At 33.5% G+C, this 25,569-nt stretch overlaps 1 protein-coding gene across 7 annotated transcripts in view; it reads left to right on the forward strand.

Annotated features, from left to right (window-relative positions):
• The window catches only part of ptprz1a (protein tyrosine phosphatase receptor type Z1a), an 86,481-nt gene extending 65,616 nt beyond the window's left edge, over positions 1-20,865 (forward strand). For 5 of the 7 annotated variants that reach the window (XM_015352490.2, XM_015352492.2, XM_015352493.2 and 2 more), the window contains 18 exons: positions 1,413-1,554; positions 8,037-8,128; positions 9,639-9,724; positions 11,104-11,124; positions 11,280-11,376; positions 11,476-11,558; positions 11,865-11,999; positions 13,231-13,365; positions 13,633-13,796; positions 14,099-14,234; positions 15,818-15,964; positions 16,997-17,090; positions 17,244-17,317; positions 17,402-17,530; positions 17,675-17,821; positions 18,685-18,827; positions 19,349-19,484; positions 19,852-20,865. In XM_015352490.2, coding sequence (XP_015207976.2) covers positions 1,413-1,554; positions 8,037-8,128; positions 9,639-9,724; positions 11,104-11,124; positions 11,280-11,376; positions 11,476-11,558; positions 11,865-11,999; positions 13,231-13,365; positions 13,633-13,796; positions 14,099-14,234; positions 15,818-15,964; positions 16,997-17,090; positions 17,244-17,317; positions 17,402-17,530; positions 17,675-17,821; positions 18,685-18,827; positions 19,349-19,484; positions 19,852-19,995 — 2,105 coding nt within the window. In that variant the 3' untranslated portion in view covers positions 19,996-20,865. Of the gene's footprint in view, positions 1-623; positions 1,381-1,412; positions 1,555-8,036; positions 8,129-9,638; positions 9,725-11,103; positions 11,125-11,279; positions 11,377-11,475; positions 11,559-11,864; positions 12,000-13,230; positions 13,366-13,632; positions 13,797-14,098; positions 14,235-15,817; positions 15,965-16,996; positions 17,091-17,243; positions 17,318-17,401; positions 17,531-17,674; positions 17,822-18,684; positions 18,828-19,348; positions 19,485-19,851 lie in introns of those variants that run through there. The other 2 variants (XM_015352491.2, XM_015352494.2) reach the window with 2 other exon arrangements.
• Positions 20,866-25,569: the final 4,704 nt, after the last annotated feature.

Consider the following 25,569-nt stretch of genomic DNA (forward strand, 5'->3'; position numbering starts at 1 on the left):
TTTTATAGCACATCTAACAACATTGCCATAGATTTTCATAGGTTTAAACCACATAAGGCTTAAAAATTCTGTATCCATCTACTATAATACATTTGTGTTATGTCCATTGTTTAAATATTTGTGTAATTTATATATATACATTTGTGTATATATGCAAAACTCATAATGCATCTACAGTAGGTTGTTAGTGTTCTGGTGTTTAAAAGCATGTCATGTATACAGTTGGCTTTTGCTTCATAGCTATGTATAAGGAGAAACTTTTAACTGATACTAATCTATGAAATTAAAGGTGTGACTGATGTGTGGTCATTAGCATTCTCCCACATTTCAGGTATGTAATAAATTCAATTACATGTTCAAATCCTTTCGTATGAAACATTATGTAAGTGTAAACAACAGTAAGGTAAGTATAATTTGGGCTTTGAATTATAAGAAAATGCAGAAAGAAAATAACACAGTTTTAGTATCGATACTTTACAGACTTTAAACCAGTAAGTGCAAAAGATCATCCACAAGATGGCAGTAGTATACTTCTCCATTCATATGGCAACTGGCTATTTGCAAAACATAGTTTTTCTAGCTGAAGGCTGTGCACTAATATACAGTACATCTTGTCTTTTCAGAGGCTGTGGAGTGATGTACATCTTTAATGTCTGACCCTGCCCAATCATTGTCATCAAATGTTAGAAGCATGGCTGTTATCAGATTTGATGACTGGCACTTGTTAAACAGTCTTGAAATGATTTAGTTCTCTGCCTTTTCACTAACTTCACTCTTCACAGTAGTGCTTATTTAAGTCAAGACTGTTCTGCTTCCCTTTTAGTTTCTCATGCTTGTGATTTACCTGCCACCACTTTCATGTAACAGCATGTATACACTCTTGTGGTCTTTTATTGCAAAAATACAAGAAATGTGCGCTGCCAATCGGATGAAAAAAGGTTTCAGTTTCAAGTCCTTGAAGAATACCAAATGAGAGTAACTTACATTTTCAAAGATATATATTCATAGAGGGCACTGGAAAAATCTAGTAATTTAAAGAATGTTTATTATGAAGTGAAAATCAGGGAAAGCAAGAAATACAAAATGCTTGTTTTATAAAGGTTCAAAAGGATTGGATGAAAAGTTATATTTTATAAAAACTGTCAAAATGTCAAACATTTCCTTGAGTTTTTGCATAGGTTTTAAAGGTAAGTCATAACACGTACTTTGCTTCTGATCCTGTTGCAGTCTGTTTCTGTCCTTTAAATTCATTCAAACTGGTTTGCAAATGATAAAATCCTTTCATGCAGTGAAAAAATACTAAGAGAGTAAGCTGCTTATTTTTCTCCAATGTTTTATTGACAGCAGTTAAATTGGCATAAGGTTTGCTTGAGGGTGAAACATGTCAATATTTGTATTTACTTCACCAACAGAAGCAAGCAACAGTAGCCATGAGTCCCGTATTGGATTAGCGGAAAGTGTTGAAGAGAAACGGGCAATAGTACCTCTGGTGGTGGTATCTACTCTGACTCTCCTGTGTCTCCTGGTCCTTGTGGGGATTCTCGTATATTGGAGGTAGGTACTGTTTAATTAGCATATATGGTAGTTGTCCTGTTGTACCATTAGCATTTTTATCAACATTTCTAAACACTTTAAATTTATTATAGAGCAACAAAAATAAAAAAGCCGAATATGAAAACGCCTGGCTTGGTAATTCCCCTTACTTGCAGACATTTTTAAAAAATAAGTTCATGCTTACCAGCCCACAAATAATTTTCTCCAAGTATTATGTCCTCGTGTCATCAATTATGAAAAAGAGTTTAAAAGAACATAGGCATCCTCATAAGCGCCACCACCAGTATCACAAATTGCAAAGGTGTTTTAGGTTATTCAAGAAAAACATGGTATAAAGACCATGCTGAAAGGAGTTTTTCTTTTTTAAGACTTGTATAAAAAAGCATGTTGTGTATTTTCAGTCTGTCTTTAAATAACTTATCCATGAAAAATATGTAATCACTTATAAACCGTTTCTGATTAAAAACATTAAATTTATGTTCTTTGTACAGTAATTATGGATGGAATAATTAGAATTTTGGGAATAATGCATCTTTCTGTGGTACTGGTATTTCATTCAGCTTGGAATAAACTTCTTGATGGTGGAGTTTTTATGGGTTTTCTAGATATTGCATTTCCTCTTGATGATGATAGCAAATTCCTCTAAGTCTATACTACCCTTTTCCTTATTGGCAAGGGTTTTTTAACTTGCTCTGGACAGCTGTAGGATCAAATTACATATGTTTGCTATTTATTCCTTTTAGCAAAGATTGCACTCAAATTCTTCCAGTAAAATGATCTGTTACTGTATATCAACGGGTAATCTCTGGGTTGTCAATATGAATAAGATTCCGGTTGATTTAGCATATGTATGTTTATGATTTAACATACATGGTTAAATAAAGATTTGTTATTACCACTGTGTTAATAGAAAAAGTGTATAGCAAGTCTGAATTTTAGTACCTGCTCTTTGAAGATAACATACTGTATTAATGAGATAATTACTATTTTTTTTAATTCTAAGGTTTAATTTGTTTTTGCCTAAGTATAGAGATTAAATAGCATAATTACAGAAGGATTTAATGAAACATCTAGCAAATTAACATCTGAAAGTGTTCTGAACAGAATTTTTCATTTTCAGCATAAAAAAAGAAATAGCTTTAATTAATGCTAACTAAATTGCTAAATTAATAGCTGGGTAGAACTTTGCTTTTACAACAAATCCTTGATTATTCTCTTTTTAGTATTGTAGCCCTATGTGTATAAGCAGTTGTCTTTTTAATATTTTTAGCATTGTGCTAATACTTATTTAAACTTATCTATTTTAAGTTAGCTTTAACATGATTGAAGATGTTTACGACTAGTGCCAGTGCCAAATCAGCTGTTACCAAGAAAAGAAAAATAAGACCTAAAATAAGAAATATTTTTTTTCTACCAGAGCTACATTTGGCTATAAGGTCTTTATCCACAAGAGTTATTCCGAGGTGTCATGTATAAAACAGTATAAATTGAATACTGTATATGAATTTTCGTCCTTGATGATTTGGCACTGATTGTAGTGAATTTTAGCACCTCTTCTCAATAACTTACAAATGGCATTCTAATATGTAATTTTTTTCCTTTTGTGTCTAGTAGTGGAGAGAGTGGTGAAATGTGGCAATAAAAGATACAAAAAGGATGAATTGCTTAAGATTCCTTTTTTCTAAACAAGTGGAACCGTGATTTCAGTTATATTGTCTTTAATCTTCTCTTAAAACAGAGAAAAGCCTCCCAAGGTTATTGACTAGATGAAAAGGCTTACTTATACAGTAAGGCCTTGATTTTTGTCTTTCTCTCTGGGAGGCATAATCTGTTCTAATAGATCAAAAATCTCATTTTCAGCTAGAGAAAGATAACATGGAATTTCATTTCATATGTTGAGGGGATTTCCAGCATCTTGTTTCAGTGTTGTAACAGATGTTAGGTACACGTAATATGCTATGTATATTCATTCTGGTATACTGCTATACAGTAGATAACTGTTTTTTGCAGTACATTACAATACCATGTCTTAAAACATTTAAATTCTGTTAGTTATTTGGTATGCAGTTTCAACAAGGGTTTTCTTTTTTTCATTCTTTACACACCTTTTTGAATACTACATAAAATATTAATTACATTTGATGTTTTTCATTTTATGTGAAAGGAAGTATTTTGCAGTAGGATGTATTAAGGGTATTTTGTGTTTTAATACATATGTGGCTTTCTGGGATATAGTCTCCAACTCCTCCCCCACAACTCTGAATTGGAAGAGCAGTTCGAAAATGGATGGATGGATATACATGAGTGCAAGTCAATAAAGAGAAATTAAGTGAAACAGATGCTTTATAGGTGTTGTTTAGAATACATTACATTACACCGAATGTAATTGGTTCAAGTATATGAAAGAGGCTTTAATTTCTGATTCATTAATCTTTAGTCACATAAAAAGAAACACTTTGCAAAAAATTCAGACTGTAAATTTGGTGATACTGTAACATATATTTTTAAAAAGGATGTGGTGTCACGGACGTCCAAAGGGACTAACCGTGGGGAGCAGGAGAGCAGAAAAAGACCCATATGCGTAGCGGCGAGACGGGAAAAAGGCCCGGGCTCATAGTGCAAAGAGTTCAGGAATGCCGTATAGAAACCTAAGCCCTCAGGGAGCGGACGTGGGGCGGCCTGGTGCTAGGCGGGTCTCAGGACATCCGAACGTCAATGCTGAGCCAGGACAGAGTGCAAGACCCGGAAATATATAGCCCAAGGGAAAGAGAGGGACAGGAAGGACAGCAGACCGGAAACTAGGGACAGGACAGAGAAGGAGTGCCCTCTGGCTGCAGAGGGCGTGACATGTGGTTCTTTAAATGTTATTTTAAATAGCTTTTATAATGGAGTGTCTAAAGTGTCTGACAATTCCAGTTATCTTAACTTATATTATAATAAATGAAAGACCTATTTTTTTACTTCAGTAGTTCACCCGAACCCCAGTTAATGCAAAGTAGAGCTGTACCCCTCCCTTTTCCACGGACCGAGTGAGGGAGCTGATGCATGGAGGGTGATAGGTTGGAGGGAGTGGTGCTCCAGTGGGTGTTCTGAAGAAGAGATATTGATAAGAAGGAAAACAGAACTAGGCAAAATTAAGGTTTCTTTTTCCTTAACTAAAAACTCAATTTAAAAACAGTCTCACGGATGCCACCAGCTGTCAGTCACTGTGCCATCCATTGAGTTCTAGGCTGCTGTTTCCCTCTTGTTGTAGAAACATAGGGAGAATGGAATGAGAGTGACTTTTATTACATTTAAGAAAAAATTCTTACACATTTATTTAACCTCATAAAACATGCACCAATAGGAATTACATATATCTGTCCAGGAGGTGTAACCTTTTTTAACTTATGGATATTAACGCTTTCACTAAATGTATGAAATAATTTTTATTTTTGTGTTTGAATATATCAAAACTTTACTTTTGCAAGCACCCTAGATGACTATAAAAAAATACATGTATGCCATTTCATGAATTAGGAAAGCATTTTTCTTTTGTAAGTAAAATAAAAATTTACAGAGTAAGAAAGAATATTTAAGTTTTAAATAAAATAACTCTCTGAAGCTAATCAATAGGGTAATGAAATTATTAAAAAAACAGATTTAAACTGCTCCAAAAAATAAATCAATATTAGCTATGCTATCCATTTTAATTCTGTTATTAACTAAAGGATTCCTTACTTCCTTACTGCTGATCATAAACTGTATGTGTCAAAGATTTGTGCTTTTGGATTTGCTGTCAAGGTCCTGTCAGGGCTGAACTGTTGCAGGTTATACTGTAGATGTATTGATCTGGACTCTGTGATGGTCTCATTATATTCTTCGCAATAATCGTGTTCATTGACAAATCAATCATCAGACAAGTATCATGTGTGTCACAACAGCATAATACTATAGGTCTAATTTATTTCAGAATGTATTTTCTCTGATCTAATTGTGAAAAATAATATTCAATAAATACTTTATAAACCCAATCACATTTTAAATATTGGACTTGATACTTTAGCTTGAATGTCAATTGCCATCAAAATAATCATATTATCATCATTAATATTATCTTGGTAAATGGTCTTATACTGGTCAACCTATAATAATGAAAATTAGCATAAACTGTAAGATACAGAGCATTAACACTCTGGTAGTATGTATTGCATGTTTTCACAGTGAAGACATTACCAGGGAATGAAAACAAATTAGTGAAGTATTTCATCCCAAAGGATCCAAACCGGTTTACATACTATAGAGGAGTGAACCCACTTCATCCACTGCTGAAATGCATGGCAGCCAGTTTACACAGCAAATTAGATAATTGAATTCCTAATTGCAGTTGAATTAAGGGGGTACTTAATGTAGGCCAAACTGTGCAAGCCCAGAGTGGAATTTAGCCAGGGCACAGGGCCTTACACTCCACAGTACCATACAGTGTACCTAGTCACCTTACTGGGATGGTGGTTTGGAAAGTCGGGTCTTAGAGGAAATGTGACATTAACTGATCCACAAACACCACTTATAGCACTTGATTTACCTAAGAGGTTGTCCCATCCCAGCACTGACGTACAATAGCACAAATACGTTTACCTTCTGAGATCTGACAAGATCAGACAACAAGATGGTACTGTAACACTGCAGCAAACACTATTCAAAGAGGTAATCAAGCACAGCAATAGTTTTGGCAGGGAATCCATTTTATTGATTAGGTGACCGTCAAGAAAGTTCTTGTTTCAAAAAACCCAGATGTACTGTAACAGCTATACACACTGTGAGTCATAAAAAGTGATTCATGCCGTACAAGTCATACATCTTTCACAGGTGAGGAAGCTCATAGACAATTTGATGAGGAAATAAGATGAGGTGTTTAGAATTTGGCTTTGAACTATACTCCATCTACCATTTCTTATTCCTAAAAAATAAAGCTGAACAATGAACTAAACAACATTCTGAGGAAATTAACAAAACATTCAGAGATCTAAATCCACATACATGTACAGATTCTTAAATTATACATTTGTAATTTATGAAAAAAAGATTGTTTTAATATCTTTCGATCAGAAAATTTTATCTGTTGTATCTGCATTTTGAAGTTAAGGCTGAAAGAGGTCCAAGAAAGGCTAGCAAATCATTATGTCAGAGTCTTGTTCAGTTTTTGTAAGATGGATTTTGCACTAGAGGTTTAGTAATCCTAAGCATGTTCAATCAGTGTTCCTCTCAAACGACAATGTGTTCATTTCGTTCCTTTGCAGATGTACATTTTGTAACCTAGCCTTTTCCCGATGAAGAAAAACATTTAATCAGGGACCAAATTTTGAGTTATCTGCCAGTGTAATCCTTCCTAAGATTTCTGTATTTTAGAAAACACAACATAGGTCAATCAATTGGTGTTTCAGTTATCCTTGTAAAAACTTGTTTCAGATTATACAGAAAATCTTTTCATGAATTTGTGCACGCTTATGGCTTTTTGTTTGGTTGTTTTTCTGCTTTCTTGTTTTCAGTGTATGAGTATTAAACCATAATCATAAAAATGTATATATTTGTCTTCCCTAAGATATTTAAAGTGTCAAATGATTACACATACATTATGTACTTTTAAGACTCAAAGAATTGTTTTTTCATGCACATTTTTTTCTTGAATAAAAACCAGTTTAGTTTTCCTTCTTTATACAGAGGTATAATTCTAAAGTGACCTTCAACTGATCACCTCAGAACTGTTATTCCCGATAGATTTGTATTTTGTAGTAAATAAAAGAAGGCAATGTGTTATATATGTTTGTTTGAATAGAAGATTTGAGAAACATTTTGACACTCATACATACAGTAATTGGAACTCTTTTACACAGTTTATTGTAATGTATATGTTTTCGTATAATTTAAGTAATCTAAGTTAGTTTTGCCCAAGTATTTGGTAGGCATGTCATTAATAAAAAATTGTATCTTTTTATCTAACTGCTGAAAAGGAAATTTATATTTATAAGTAGAGGTTAATCCTACAATTTATACCAATGTGCTTTAATAAATGAGACAGCAGACAATGTTTCTGTGCAATAATCATTTTAGAAAATTGATGTTGTTAAACTGATCCTAAATTCTGTAACAGAGTTTGTGGGTAATGTGAAGCATGAATAACCCTCACAAGGCCACTTATCAAGGCCAAGAGAACACTGCACCACTACCTTTGTCTTGGGTTTTTTTGTGGTTAGTAATATTTGAACTCATGTTAAACCTTGAACGATTTGGATTTTAAAATTTTATTAAAAATTGAGATGATATGGACTTAGTATGAAATCTGGGTCATTCATATTTTGACTGTAGAGGTAAATCAGAAAACCAGAAAACCATATTCTTCAGAACCTATACTAAATTATATCAATGTGTGTCACTACTGTTGCAATCCTGAACTCACTGCTTAATGTTGATTGTCTTTGGTTTTGTCTTCTTACCTTATGAAGGAAATGTTTTCAGACTGCTCATTTCTATCTGGAAGATAACACATCCCCAAGAGTGATTACCTCACCTCCAACACCAGTCCTTCCAGCCTCAGGTAATGGTCATTTGGATAAAAAAGGAAGGCTTTATGTTTTGTGTTATTTATTTTAAGGAGGAAATAAGTCACACTCTAAATCCAGAATGCTATAATTCAAATTTTAAAGTATTCACTTACTTTTTAAGATTAATTCTCACATTTTTATTCTGTTCTGAAATGTATGTACTGTATATAAAGCTTTACTCCCAGAATCCAGGGAGAATGATGCAAAAAGTGAAGTCAGCACATCCCAAGAATAGGCAATCACTAAAAGTGGCTAAAACAAAGTATCTCAAATTATTACACAGAGAGATTGGAGATCTCAATAAGTGCAGACTTCAGTAAGTTATTGCCTCAAGGAGATATGCAAGCATATACTGACTTTTACACTCTGAGATAATTTATACCAAGTGTCCCAATACGTCTGGTCACTTGAAATCATTGAGTTTGACACAAAGTATGTTTTTGTTCTAATATGATCAAATGTAATCATGGAATTAACCAAAAATAAAACAGATTTTTCCTTGTCATTCATATTAATCTCATGATTACAACTACAGCACACATTGCTTGACTGTAATTTAGAAATAGCAGTTTTAGCTATGCTAATTCTAATAATGTATAATGTTGTTAGAAGCTGTCCTTTTTGCTTGTTTGATGGATTCTAACAGATACGGTATATTAGCTGAAGAAACTAACTGATACAGTAGCAGTGTTCCTACTTAGTTTCCTGTCCTCCTTTTTATGTTGTTGGTTATTTTCGTGTTGCCATTTGCAAATTACAGGTCTGTGGATACAGCGCCTTTCCTTAAAAGGAGCTGAAATACTAAGTTAATATCTTAACTTAGTGTCTGAATGTTAATCCTTATTTCCTTTAAGGTGTGGCTGAGAACATAACAACAGTCTCTGTCAATTCACAGAATTCTTTTTAAGACACCTTAACCCCTTTAGAGCCTCAGTGTCAGTTATACTAAAATTGCTTACTACTAATGGCAACAGGCAATACTAATGCCCACTACTAAAATTGCCCACTACTCCTTTTATTACATGGTGCATGCCATTAGTGTTCTCTTTTGAGAAAAAAACTTTTTGGAATATTTATTTAACATGCATACTTATACATTTTAGTGTTCTATTTATTGGTCTTGGGTGAATCAGTGTCATAATTGGTGTTGCTCTGTGGGCTGGTGGGCTATTCAAGTGGGTTAGTCAAAGACACCCACTACTGGTTAATTGGTATTGCTAAATATAAATGAATAAGCTGAACATAGATGGCTGCATTTATTTGTCTGATGTACTGCAACTTGTAAAATTGTAACATTTATAATTGAGTATTATATTACGTATTAAATGTTTTTGTATTTAATATACTTTTTAGTTGCATATTATATATTTTACAAATAATTTAGAAACAGATTATTAACTGTTATCTACTTTTTTATGAGGTTATTTAGAAAATTAAGTAATAAACTGCTTAGTTATTGGCTAAAAGTTGTTTTAGGCCATAATTTATTTTGACATTTTCTAGATGATCATGAGCCCATTCCAGTGAAGCAGTTTGCAAAACATGTAGCAGAACTTCATGACAATAACAGATTTTCTGAAGAGTTTGAGGTATGTTGTGAAAATATATTTTCAACTTGTTCACAATGTGAAAAGATTTGTATGATAGCACAGAGAATCCTAATGCCAACATAAAAGTAACATTAACATTAAGGCAGTAATATAATGAATGAAATACAGCCTAACAATAAGTAGAGGCATAGGGTTCCTTTACTCACATTGGTTGTACAATTTATTAATGAGATCAAACACATGAAAACATTCATGTATAAACAGTAATTATAAAACATATGAAACTGTTTATTTTTTAATTTACTGGAACTGAGATTTCCAGACTTTTTGTCCATAATTTACAATAAGGAATAACCTTTGGTCAGTTAAGCATTTGTGATTAATGATATGAATGTTATAAAGATTGTGTTAATCATGAATGTTAACAGAAAACCCTGCTACAGCTGTAGAATCTGCATGACATAATTTAGAGAAAATGGGCATTAGACATAAAAGATGTTTCATCTAAGGAAAAGATTTTCTTAATGACTAGGATATTATTAGTTCCTCTTGTATTTACTGTGTGCCCTCGCTGTAGTCTACATGATGAATTCTTCATGATTTATTTACAGTATATGCACATCTCAGGTCATTTACTTGGATGAAAACAATTTTATTCTTTGTGTGCATCTATTAAATTCCTGAACATAGAATACAGCTCTTGATATTGAGAAAATCAGGAGCAAATAATAGTAAGAAAATGAACGTGTTTTGGGACATTAAATTACATGTTCTGCAAACTCTTACTGAACAGCAAATTCATTAAATAGCCTGTAATTTTTGGTAACGTACAGTCATATGAACTCACACAGTACTGTAAATGTAAAACTTGTGATTATTCTCACTGAATGCACTTCAGATACTTATGAATATTAATCTTACTTTCAAGAAGAAAAGGAATGATCATTTTCATAATAATCAGCTCATGTTTTACCAAATAGAAAAAGTGCAACTCAGAAGTGTACATTATTATAAAATCTCTTCTAAAAAAAGAAAGGGTAACTCCTTTCCACAATGTTTAACGGCTTCAAATACTTTTATTATACAGTATTGTCAGTTATCAGAAGTATAATTTTGAGCCTGACCATTTGTCTGAGCATGATGAAGCACATAAAAGCTTGGAGTGTTTACATAGACAGTTCCAGTCTCTCCATGTTTTCATCTGACAAACATGTTGTCTTTGGCAAAGGTGCACTGCATGACATTTGACATATAGTACTGTACTGTGATTGTCTTGCCTTGCTCCTCACCTTGTTACACTCTTGTTATTGCATGAATGACAATGATTATTCTTTCTTAAATACAATAATATATTCAGCTATGTTGTGCACTGTCATTGAATTTCATTGCTGTGCTTTTTGCATTCACTCCCTCATTAGATATTGAAAGAGTATTATGAGGTAAGACATTTTTTTATTCTTACGTTCTGTAGCTGTAGTTGTAGTTATTATTCATAATATATCTATGTCCATTTTTGCATGATTCTGTAACTTTTTATGGTGGTGGACTGCTGGGTATTGATGTCTCTGGTAATCCTTTTTAACTTCTTTTCCAGGAGGTTCAAACGTGCACTGTTGATCTAGGCATTACATCAGACAGCTCCAACCACCCAGATAACAAGAACAAAAACAGATACATTAACATTGTTGCCTGTAAGTATGCAAATGATCTACGAGTTCTACGAAATCTACGAAAAAATGCAGACCGCTAATTAACCTCATGGGAATTTTTGAATGTTTATTTTATTTCAGATGATCATAGTAGAGTCAAACTGTCACCCAACCCAGATAAAAGTGGAAAGAGTAATGACTACATCAATGCAAACTATGTTGACGTAAGTAGATTGCCTTTTTCACTGTGTATTTATGGGTTTCTACAGTATGTACAGTACCATTTAAAAAAATGCAATGTATCTGGTAACGTCAAGCACACAATAAATTATTTTATATTTTATAGAGTAAATTAAATTTTTATTGTAATTCCTGTGTGGGGAAATTAAAAATACAGTACAGTACAGCTACACTAAATTTATTGTAACACTGAAATCCAATAGAAAGATGTTTGTGTATACTGTATGGTTATTTAAAGTAACCCCAATGCATTTGTATTGACTTGTGTATGATTAATTATATTTTGACAGGGATTTAATAAAGCAAAAGCATATATTGCAGCACAGGGACCTCTTAAATCAACGGCTGAAGATTTCTGGAGAATGATATGGGAACATAATGTCGGAGTGATAGTTATGATCACAAACCTAGTTGAGAAAGGACGGGTGAGTGTTTTTCACTGTCTTGTTCGAAATAGGTTTTTTTATTTATTTTCATGCTTTATTTCTGCACTAGATGTCAGTTGGAGATTACAGTTTAAATGAAAAAAAGGTTTGGTGCCTCTCAGAAAAGAAATATTTTTTTAAAGTTTGTTATAAAAATGTATAAAATGTTGTTTTCAATTACAAGTTGTGATGTATGTTATAATAGAAACATGAGAAAAGAGAAAATGTTTTTTTTAATCTGAAAACCAGACAAAAATGTAATCAAAACAAAAGTTCTTCCCCACTTTTAAATTTGTCATTTAATAAAATAACGTTTAACAAAATCCTGGTTGTATGTAAAATACACTCTTACACAGGGGATTTGCTCTAGCTGCACTTACAGTGCTGCTGATCTGCATTTCTGTTTTTAATAGTGTATAATTATTTGTTAACTGTGATATGATAACTACAACTTCAGGTTGATTTTACGTGTACATTAGGGGGTCTTTACTGAGTAAGATTCTTGTAAAGAGTTCCTCCATCCATAAATGTTTAAAATTCCATGGTCTAAAATATAAAACCAATAAAACATTATTGGGAACAACCTAAAGCTGTTGAGATATTTAGGTACTGTAATCAGAACAATACTAAAACGGAGATCTTGGTTTAAACTGCTGGTGTCTGGTGCCCACTGTTCAGCCTGACATGACATAGGATTATTGTTCTGATTTATTACTGTTCTCTTATAATTGCATTGAAATCACACTACAGATATTATGTGTGTATATAGGATTCTTTACAAATATACAATAATCACCTCCAATCCAGCAGATCTTTGAACAGAAAACAAAGGAGAGGTATTAAATATTCACCCATAAAAACCATTAACCTGCAACAATTAACAAACTGATTAATAACACAACACTGAATTACACAGACAATTGGTCATTTTCATACATACAACAGTTAACACACATACAGGTCTGAAAAAATGTCTGAAAAAAAAGCTTTTTTACACATCACGGCAAATCAATGGACATTTCTAATGTCATAGACACCCAATTTAATTAATCCCTGTGTGACCAACGAGAAAAAATAAATACAATGCACCTGAAAAAGATAGTGATTTTTAAAATTTAATTTAAGAAATAAAGAATATTGTGTTTCTGTTTGCTAGGTATTTAACTGTTTTGATTTTTCACTTTCTTTGTAGAAATAAGACTGACATTGTTTGTTTTATTGTGTGTTGTAGAGAAAATGTGACCAGTACTGGCCTTTAGAAAATAATGAAGAGTATGGTTGCTTTCTGGTGTCATTGAAGAGCACAAAAGTCCTGGCATATTACACCATGAGACATTTTACTGTGAGAAACATGAAAATCAAAAAGGTTTGTTTACGTGAAGATTATCTTATTTTTAATAATGATATTTTTTAAGCTTATAAAAGCTCAGTGTGAAGGCGTTACATAAAGAATTTGTTCCACACCTTTTTTTTAAACAGATGTGGTTTATATTTTCATGTAAAAGTAGTGATTGCAATCAGATATGATTGTGATTTTACAGTATGTCATTAATAAACTAAAATATAAAAGTGCAGTTGACAGAATTGTTCAGTAAAGCAAAAATAAAAAGGTTCGCTGTGTTGTTTCCCTCAGGGATCTCAGAAAGGGAGATACAATGAGCGCACAGTTGTTCAGTACCACTACACACAGTGGCCTGACATGGGGGTTCCTGACTACACTCTGCCTGTGCTGACATTTGTGCAAAAGTCTTCACAAGCAAGGACAAGTGATATGGGGCCTGTAGTGGTGCACTGCAGGTATCTGATGAGCAATTATTCTACTGTATATCCAATATTTGTTTTTAGCCATAAACCTGGAAAGAGTGGCTGTGGAAAATATTATTTGAATGGATTATAGATATTGAAGTGTTAGAACATAAATAAAAGAAATTGAAGACAAAAATCCAGTTATTTCAGGAATAAGTACTCTAATCATCAGCCAACAGTTTTAAATGACTTTGTTGTATGTGGGTGGCATTCTCCGTTATGATGCTGACGTTGTTGTGGGAGGAATAGGCTAAAGGGTATCATTAATGGATAGTTTTTCTCTTGCTTTGCAGTGCTGGTGTTGGGAGGACTGGCACTTACATTGTGCTGGACAGCATGTTACAACAGATAAAAGCACAAGGCTCAGTGAACATCCTAGGGTTCCTGAAACACATACGAACACAGAGAAACTACTTAGTGCAGACTGAGGTAAGATATGCCGTGAATCACATTTGTGTGATTTTTGAAAAGGAATATATTTTTAAAAAGCTGTTAAAGCTTTCCATCAAACATTTAAAAACCTTATGTTTTCCACTATATTCAGGTTCAGTTTCAGCACTGGTGTTAAAGCATTAAATTTAAAATTTCCCTTGATAGTAAATTATGAATGATTTGTAGGTTATTATCCCTATAGTTTAGAAAATATATTATAATAAAATCATTGCTTATTTGAATTAAAGGCTTACAGAAGTATGGTAGTTAAGGATGGCTGCCACCTGTTTGTGAAACAGGTTTGCAACAATGTTCAGGCCAAAGTTTGAAACATGCTAACAGAGCAGTTTAATCACATAAACTACAGTTGACAGTTTTGCACCTGCAGTTTAAACAAAATCAGAAGTTACAATAGTAGCTGTTATGATAATATGACGAGCACAGTATTTAATAAACCAATGTTATACTTTCTGTCTTAATTCATGAGTTATGCAACATTTATATAATAAAATATACACACAGTATTGACACTCATCTCTACCAAACAATTAGAGATAATGGGTTAGTCTGCCTCTAGTTACAATTACTGTAACTAGATCACTGCAGAGCACTGGGCATTGATTTCTTTAAGGCATTTCCAGACATCATTGCATTGCATCAGAAAGCCAATGATGGAGTCCTGTCTGGGATGTTGGTTGTGCATCTGGCCTGTAGTCCTGCATCTGATATTGCAGAACATCCCACATGTTCTGCTCACTGGGTTGGAGATTCAGGGACTGTGGGTGGACTAGGGAGTTGGCAGAGGTCCTTCTCATATTCTGAGAGCCATGCCTTCAGACTTCTGTTTCAGGGTACATTGCTGCTGCCATCCTGTAAAATACCATTATTATACTGATAGGTGGTGAGCTCTGCTGAGTGCACCTGGGCTAGTAAGCACACCAGCAGTAAGCACACCATACATATTGATAAAAAGATCTGCCCTATGCCATCAGAATATATCCCAGACCTTAATACTTACAGAAATATTGAGGTCTAGTGCTTCATGAACTCTTGTCCACACATTCTGTTTTCCTGCAGCTCCTGGTGATTTTTCATGGACACAGGTTTCTCCTTCTAGTGTTGAAGTGTGTAGTGAACTTTTCCAGATATGATTGCCTTTGGCTGACCACATTCTTGTACATTGAATTGCACTTCCTCTCTTTTTTAACATCAGGTACTCTTCTTAAAAGTGTTGAAGCTTGCTGAAGTGACACATAGTCAGGGGAACCAACAGTCATGCCTTTTGTATGGTTATTTTACATAAGTCTTCTTAGCCATAGCACAGTTCATTGAGGAAAAGGTCTGCTGCCTTGCTCTGCTACCTTACAGTACCCAGGATTTAAGATACATACTACACACTAGGCCATTCCCACTACTGAAGATCAAATTTCAATTGAGTAAGCACTGCACACAAAATACTGCAAACATACTTGTTTGTTTATTTTACTTTTGTTCATCAACAGTAAGTTCATACTGTAGATAACACATTGTGAAGCTTGCCTTCTTATAATATTTACAAAACATGTTCTCTTTCAAACCAGGAACAATATGTCTTCATTCATGATGCACTGGTAGAGGCCATTCTCAGTAAAGAAACAGAGGTTCCAGTCAGTCACATTCATAGCTATGTGAATGCCATCTTAACCCCAGGCCCATCTGGAAAAACAAGATTGGAGAAGCAGTTCAAGGTAAGACTAGAATCTTTATATTGTGTATATACATTCTCATAGGAATTGGTATTGAAATAAATACTCATGGAGTCCCTATATAATGAAAGAGGTGTGTTATATTAAAAACTGGGTTGTATTATTTGTTTAGCAGACTACAATGCTTTTATCTATGATTACCTACAAAGGTACCTACTTTGGCCCCTATGAAAAATTATATACTTCTCATAGAATATATCTAGAGAGATGTCCTAAAATGCTAAGCTTCTTTAGAAATCCATGTTTTTATTTAAGAAGAAGAGAAGAAGAAAAAGGTTGAATCATTTTATAGAAAGATCACATGAACACAGCACGGTAGCAAAGTGTTTAAAATTGCTGCCTTGCTGCGCTGGGTTCCACGTTTCAATTGCTGGGGTACTGTCAGCATGGAGTTTGTATGATTTCCCTGTGTTTGCGTGGGTTTCCTGCAGATGCTTCAGTTTCCTCCCACAGTCCAAAAACATACTGCTCGATTATTAGGCATTTGTCTTTTGTAAAAACTTGGCCTGGTTTGGGTGTGTTCTGTACATGTTTGTGTCTGTATGTACCCTGCGATGGACTGGCATCCTGTCCAGGATGGATCCCTGCTTCTGCCAGTTGCTTTCATGTTTAGGCATGGAATTTCACCTCAACTTTGTGCTGGATAAAGCAATTTAGAAATGCTTGGATGGATCACACGAACAGATATACCATCAAATTGACCAAAAATCAGGTCCATTCCTTAACCATTTTCAGTACAGGGTATATTAATTACAAATATCTTCTTAGCTTTTGCAACATAATCAAGAATGTAAAAGATATTGACTGTTTTGTTTTTTACTTCCCCTCTCCAATGTGAGTGTATTAAAGGCTTCATTTGGTATATAACAAGCAAACAGGTGATTTAAAAACTAATTAACTGGGCTCATATGAAAGACTTAAGTCGTATATTTGATGGTGATGTCTTATGAAAATTAATGTGCTCATTTTACTGATATTTTCATCTCATATCTTCTGTTCCCTGTGCCTCTGCAGTTAATAACCCAGTCCAATGCCAAGCAATGTGATTATTCTACAGCACTGAAACAATGTAACAGGGAAAAGAACAGGAGTTCATCTCTGATTCCAGGTAAGGCCATACATATTTCATATTAGTTTAAGATTAAATGTGTGGGTATGAATTCTAAAGTTGTACTGTCCATTCTAATGAAAGCAAATATAAAATACAAGCACAAACACATGAAACAAAATAACTGAATTATCTTATGTATTTTCATTTTAGTTGAGAGGTCCAGAGTTTGCCTCTCTTCTGTAACAGGTGATGTAACAGATTACATCAATGCCTCCTATATCATGGTACGTATACTATAAATGAAATCTCATATTCAGAGAAGAGTGTCATGGGTTGATTTTGAAACACTCTAATTGATCTGGTTTTAGGGTTATCACCAGAGCACCGAGTTCATTGTAACTCAAAACCCACTTCCAAACACTACCAAGGATTTCTGGAAAATGATATGGGATCACAATGCACAGATTATTGTCATGCTTCCAGACAACCAAGGCTTGGTGAGACATTTGGATTTCTATCATTTTTACATACTGTATGTAATTTCTTATACAGTATCATTAAAAAAAACATAATAAATAATAATATCATAAGGTTGACCAACTTATGTTCTAACTTCCTAATGTCACTTTTGTGCTTATTAGGTAGATGAGAATTGTGTATACTGGCCAAGCAAAGAAAAATCAATCATATGTGAAACATTCACGGTTACTTTGACTGGTGAGGATCACATATGCCTTTCCAATGAGGAGAAACTTGTTGTACAGGACTTCATCTTGGAGGCTACACAGGTATGTGATAACATGATCATACCAACAACATCAACAAAAAAACATGGTTTCATTTTATCCTTTTGTTATTACAGCATGTTTTTAACTTCTTTTTCTAATTTTCCTCCTTCCATATTAACAATGTTGATATAATATTTCCAGACCAGAGTAGCTGTAAAGCCCGGGAAAGCCCAGTATATTTGATTTAAATCCTCTGAAGCAATTTCTCTCAACCTTTCTAATAGCTGAGTGGTCAAGTAATCTGGATGGATCTGGCTATGGATGAATAGCTGACTACTGCTCACATTATGAACTATTGTTTCCTCCTTGTGTTCCAAGCTGTATTTTTCATTGCATATTCTCATATAAGCAAGATATATAACACACAACTACAGAAATACATTATCATCCATTTATATATTAACAAACCATTGTATCTTATTATTAATCATCTACTTAATAGTGATAAAATATGGTCTTACGTTGAATGTATGTTCCTGTCCATATTATATTTTTCTTATTCTTGTATCATTAACAGACTTTTCATTAAAAGCTGTGTATAATTAAATAAAAAACAGAAAGGAAGATCATGGTGTATTATTTTTTCTTTCCATTTCTAAGTTGGTGCTAAACACTTTCATTTACAGTTGTAGAACAAAATCCAGTTTGCAACAGAAAGTGAGAAAATCTAAATCATTAAACATTCAACACACACCAACAGAGCACACATCTGTTAATTTTAACAAGCTAGTCGTAATGCCATCTGCAATGTGTGTCATATGAAATTTTGATGAAATTCTAAAATGAAGTTAAGCAAGATCCCATATGCTCTTTATTTTACTTTATTTTGCCAAAATACACTGTATTTCCTTTTCCTTTTTTAGGATGACTATGTCCTGGAAGTGAGACAGTACAGATCTCCAAAATGGCCAAATCCTGATAGTTCTATCAGCAAAACCTTTGAGTTGATAAACATTATCAAAGAGGAAGCAGCTTCTCGAGATGGTCCCATGATTGTGCATGATGAGTAAGATAATATTCCTCTTTTCTCTATAAACAATTCTAAGGTAGTGAGGCTGGTATTAAGGTCAGTACCTTAGTCCTTTTGAAATACATTGTGCATTCTGCATTACAATCAAAATAGAAGAGGATTCTGCAAAATGATTAAACTGACAGGCCATTGTTTGTAATCTTAGATAAGCTTACACATATACTGAAGAAGCAGAAGTTGAAGTCCCATTGACTCCTCACTTGCAAATATCGACTGAAGTGGAATTCTGAATGCTACATCCCAGTCAGATGCTTTTTAACATCCCTGAAACATTCAACAAAATTGATGTACCTTTAAAAAAAATTCCATTCCTTGCAAAAAGGATCTTTAGAAAAGCTAGAACAAAAGTTAATAGTGGGTGGGAAATGGTGATTGCTTTAACTCCGAGCTGTTGACCTTGTGTGTTGTTTTTCTCCAAGTTCCTGTTTTCTTTCTCAATAAGTTGATTACCTTGGAGACAAAGTTGTAGTCTTGACACAGTGCCTGTGATTTGACAGGCACGGGGGAGTAACGGCTGGAACATTCTGTGCTCTGACCGCTCTCGTCCATCAGCTGGAGAGTGAAAACTCCATCGATGTCTATCAGGTGGCAAAGATGATCAACCTCATGAGGCCAGGGGTCTTCACAGACATTGTAAGTAACCACAAAATGCATACAAAAAAATAAACAGTATTTTAGTTTGGGTTAAACTACATTTAAACTGTTAATTAAGGAATGCTTAGCAATTGGGAATCAGTTAATTAAAAAGCTTTTCTGGGTGATTAAAGGAGATGAATTTTAGCCCTTACAAAAGACGGGTTGTGGTAAAATAAGACATAGTAAATCTGATGATAACAAGAAATTCATGAAGGGATCAGTGTATAGAATTGTGTACCATATAGAATTTGTAACATTACTAATTGCGAACATGTTGAGCTTTTTTTTTAAAAAAGGTCATCTGTATGTACAGCGTGAAATATAGATTATTTCATGTCTTTAAAGTACAGGTCTTCTCTTGCAGGATCACTACCAATTCCTCTACAAATCTATTCTTAGTCTTGTGAGCACAAGGGAAGACGAGAGAACAATACTTTCTGCAGATAACAATGGCACAGTTCTGGTAGATTCCAACAATGCTGCAGAGAGCCTGGAATCCTTGGTGTAGATTCTTGTTACAATGCCACATCTGTTGAAACCAGTACTTTGTGTAATGACTTTCTTAAGAATTTTGCCTTTTTTGTTAAACCCTTTACTTTCCATCTTTAATTGACATGACTCTGTTGCTGGACATAATACGATCAAGAAATGTGTGCCTTTATGTAATTCTTCTTGTAATTTTAATTGATTTTATACTGCTCAAACTAATTCCATTGGTTTTTTGTGTTGAAAAAAATGCTTGTAGTCTTGCTCTGCCTAAATGCCCTTCTTTTAATTCTAGCATATTCTATAACCTCATATTTATTGGCAGCAACTTTGCTTCAAAGGGATAAAAGAAAATGTCTTTTTTTAATGACATATTAGTATATATTTTTTGTAGAAACCACAAATTTTCAGCAGAATTTTGTTTTCCATATACAGGTAGATGTAAATAAAATTACGTACTTAGCAAAGTTACGTCGAGTATGAATTAAGTAGGAAAATTGAATAATAATCTAATATGTAATGTAAATAGCATTATAGTGACCAAACCTATGGACCAAATTTCTATTTATACTTCTAGAATTTTTTATATTTTACTACAGAGTTGGTTTTCTAGTCATTTTAAAATGTGTGACTGCATTTGTTCTAATAATTTAGTGAAATGATTGGTAAAGGTAATGGTTTAATATTTCTGATATTCCAGTGTTCTGTATTTTGCTATATTAACTTTAAATTTAAGCATGGAATATTAACAATTTTAATTGTACTAGAGAGATATTAGTTCTAGAATTAGCATAGGGACAAACAAGGCATCTGTTCAAGTTCTGATGAATTTTTTTCAATCTATTGTTTGACATCATGGTAAACCGACAATAAATACGGACATTTAAAGTCATTGTGGTATGAACTCATGGTGCAATTATTTATGGAGATAAGATTCAACATGTAGCAACTCAGTGTCAAAATGCAGTGTCTTACAAATACTGTCTTATGCAATCAGTGGCCTTCATAACATCTGCCTTGTGGTACTAAAATTAGAGTGAATTGAAAGAAAGCTGTGCCACATTCACTGACGTCCATCAGAGCTGTCTGTGCAAAACTCTAATTCATTGTTAAAGCGGTCTTAGTTTTATTACTGCTGAGTCCACCGGGCACACTGCTACTAAATGCCATTAGTAGTTAATGTACTGTAAGTCAAATGCTAAATACAACAAAATAATTATGACAAATACACAGAGAAAGATTACTTAATATGTAAGCGTTTGGGGATAACTCACCTACTTGTTTGATCTGGCGTTAAGGTCAAAGCTGTCGAAACCCTCAAAAAGGATTAAAGGAAACCCAAAACTGCAATTCAGTTTACTTCAATGACAGAGCTGATGGAGTGCAAGCTTTGTTTGATTAAGTTGGATCAAATATACAAAGTTTCGCAGGAACAGGTCGGAGAATAGTGCCGTAGCATGGGGGTGAAGCATGTACTGTAAGTATGATGGCGGCTCAAGTTCTGTTTGATTGAGTCTGGATATTACAGAGAATAAAGTGGATGAAAAACACACATGATACTGGCAATGGAATGCAATTCAAGTGAACTGGATTACTTTCTCCTGTTTTAGCAAGTTTTTCATGGAAAAACTAGCAACACAATGTGCGAGAGTTGTCAGACGCTGACAAGACCAAACCGCAGAGTGCTAGAAAAGATGCACACAGAGTTGTGGACAGCAGGTGAGTATATGTGAGAAGCAGAAATGGGAGAATACTATTTAATCTCCTCCTGAAGTCTTATTTTACAACACCAAATGGCATGAAGCATTGTTCTCTCAATAAAAGTATATTTTTTTCTTCATTTTCACCAGGCTTGACATTCAACATGTTAAATCACTGTATCGTCTGTGCTCCATCAAATCTGTCATTAATTAGGTAATTTAGTGCTAATGTAACAAAGCCATACAAGTATATTATAGTCAGTCATAAATTATCAGCTATTCAAAGTGAGTCAAAAGCATTAATAACCTAAATCCATATACTGTATTTTTTCTAAAACATACAGTATACTATTGTTTATTTTGATGCTGAATATATATATATAATTAAGTTATACTTTTAGTACAAAGCACAACAGATAAGAAATGTTTGTGAAACAAATTATTGTTCCATTAGTCTTTGATACTTGTTCAATTTTAGGTTATACAGTAAATCTTAATGTTTCTTAACATATTTGCATATTCATTTGCTAAAATTTAAATTCTGTATAATTCCTCAACGAGAAAAAAAACAGTCCGGGTGAACTATGTGCTTAAAACACTGATTTTGGAAAAACAGCAGCATCTTACTTAAAATTATCATTATCTGATACAAAATAAGCAAAGCTGATGATTTACAGAAGTATTTTCAGATTAATAAAGTAATTTACCAACATCGGAAAGTAATATGAAATGTAACTGATAGCATTTTAGATTGTAATCACCACAGCGCTGCAGTGAAGGTTTCTCACAAACCTGCAGCTGTTGTAGCCAAATTGGCATAAATACATCATTTACAAAAAATAAGGGAACAGTAACTGCATCACCCACTTGATGCTTTTTCTAAGATATGCAATTAAAAAGGGTATGCTTTTTTAGATTAACTGTTTTCTGCGATAATGCAAAATGCCTACTGTAACAATTGTAACAAATACAGTTGTGTCTCATTCATCAAAAATTCTTCCATATTGTATAACAAATGTTTATATTCAGTATGATCTTGAACTATGAGAATTCAGTTGCAGGAAACTGAAAGATTTGAGAAATGTAACAGATATTTTTACTTTATGTGTACTGAAAAGGTCACAAAAATTCAGTATACTAAATATGAAAAATTGTATAATTTCTTTGAAAGAAAATGTTAAGTGGTTCAAATTCTTTGTCCAAAATATCCACTTAAGTACAAGACTAGAGTAATTATTTGAAGATTACCTTTTTTAATGGCTACATATGGCTTTATTTAGGAAACTACAATAAATTAAGAATATATAGTACTCAAAATTATCTTAATCAAACAAAGATGGTAGATTACACAATTTCAAAACAGAAATGTCTAAATTAAGATAAAATAATCCTCCGAGAAAAAGGGTCACTCTAATTAATTCCCACTCTTTAATCCAGTCTCAGACTCCTAAGACGGTGCTCATTTTTTTTCTGAGGAAAAATAGGTCAAGTATCCAGACAATGTCTTGAACATAGGTAGTTCAACACATTTATCTTAAACATAATTACATGGAAAAGTATTTTTTTCTTCTTTAAAGCCATGAGATTTAAACTCTTAATTTAGCAAGCATCACTCATCTGTATACTTTTCTGATAAATTTACAAATGTTCTGCTTTCTATTGAATAATTCCCCACTTACGTTATTCTGGATTTAACTCCAAACACTCTAAACAATGTTAAGTACTAGACCTCAATATTACTTTCAGCAAACAACATACATGTAGATGCAATCATAGGAACTGAAACTATAAACTATTGTACATTTAATTGTAATGGTGTTCAATTACCTTAGAAGAGCACACATTTGACAAATAATTACAAACAACATGTATTAACACCGTAATATTACACATGAAAAGGATGAGAAAACCCAGTCACATACAAATTTAATATTCTATAGTATAATGGTGATGTTATTCTAGAAATTTCAGTTTCAAAACAATTGTATGCAGTACAGTATTTATCTAATACAAATCTACTAAATTGGAAAATGTATTTTAAATATTCAAATTTCCCATCTGTGCAATATGCTCTATAAATTTCTGCAGGCTAGAACCATCTCTACATAGACTGGAAAACGCTCTGCCATCTAAAAATTACTGAGACCTTCATTCAAGCTTTAAAGTAATGTCTGCAATAAGTTTGAAAAAAGTTCAGGCAAAAATCCACCTTGAAGCCAAATGTTCTATTACTTCACTGACGTCTTTGGAATTGTTAAGTACCACCCTTTAAGAAAATGGTAGCACAATCAAATATTTATCAATATATCTGAAATAGCTAAAAACAGGTATAAAGAAATCTAGCAATAATATCTGTTTCCCTCTAAAATTATGAAAATTCAGTTTTATGTACAACACTCAAGGAAACCAGACAGGATCATAAGAATATTTTTTCCCCATTGTCAAGCTAGAAATCCTGTCACTGTTGCTCTTCTACTACAGAGTGAGGAAAAACAGTTTCTGCCAAATCATCTTGGGAAAATGGTTCTGTAACAACAATCTGGATACTTAGGTTGTTTTAATTTAATAAAAATACAGCTATAGTTTAATATTTAATAGTACACCTTCTATAAATTGATCACACAAAAAATACATATTTTAAATGGACCGATTGCTTCTATACAGAACACCAGATATTTTACAGGTTTTAGTCTTGCAGACAGTTTAATACATTTTAATACTGGAAAATACAAATCTGGTTAACAAAATTAATCTTTATTTAGTCAAAACAAACAAGACAAAGCTGTCCTTCAGATAGAACTTCATTGCCAGCTATCTTCTACTTAATTGTAGAAGTACCACAAAATGTCATTACTCATTATCTGTTACAAATTACTTTAAAACACAGGGAACATAGTTTCACCCGCATTATCTATTTTATGATTCAAAAGGATGGTAATATATTGTAATTGTAAGACATTTTTTGTCGTTGGGCTTCCAAGTGGCCAATTAACTCCAAAAAAACATAAAATACTAATAGGATGAATATATACTGTATGAATATGGCATTCCTGCATAAACTAAAAAGGCCAACTAACCAGCATTTCCTTTTCTCCAAGTTCTGCTCATAATATTAATTCCTGTGGTTTCAAAATAATAAACTAGTGTCCATAAACTGATGGCCATATGGATTTCCTACATAAATTCTAAATGTCTGGCTAACCAACATTTTACATTATTCAACCTATCATTGAATTGAGAACCACAGCAGTAACTGACTTGAAACTTAACCGGTTTCATCAAAACCGGACCTCCCTCAAACTGCATTTCACAGGCTACAGCAATACTCTATATACCTATAGCCACGTCATTACCCCCTTGGAAAAATGCACTCTACGACACTGGTCTTTTTGTGACAAATCAATTTGACCAATCTGCTTCAAACCTGATAAACATCATTCTCTTAATACCATTCGAGTACAGTCCGACAACATTTCTGTATAACCCAGGAGGATCTAGTGAGTGGCATTTTCTTCTCTTACTGCTAATCACCTTGTGCCACAAAATTCTCCTTTAGAAAAATTTGTCCAATTAACTACGAACTTGGATCCTTTGGTGGCAATATGATTAACGTGGATGTCCATTTTGCTGATCAGACTTGGTAGGTTTCATTGTACTGCCACCTGCTTCAGATTTGCACTTCATATGTTGCAGTAATCACCTTCTTAGAGTAAAACTGCTCATAACGCTAACCACTCTTCTTCAAAAACCATTTTGTGAATGGCAAGTTTCATTCTAGACTGCCCTTACTTTTCTTACAGTTCATTCACACTGAAAACAAGTGAGCAGGAAGTCCACGAAAAGCTTGTGGTTTCCTAATTTTTCTTGACTATTCAGAGAAAAAAGAAAATAAAAGA

The sequence above is a fragment of the Lepisosteus oculatus genome, chromosome 7 (assembly GCF_040954835.1).
Source record: "Lepisosteus oculatus isolate fLepOcu1 chromosome 7, fLepOcu1.hap2, whole genome shotgun sequence".
Classification (NCBI taxonomy): domain Eukaryota; kingdom Metazoa; phylum Chordata; class Actinopteri; order Semionotiformes; family Lepisosteidae; genus Lepisosteus; species Lepisosteus oculatus.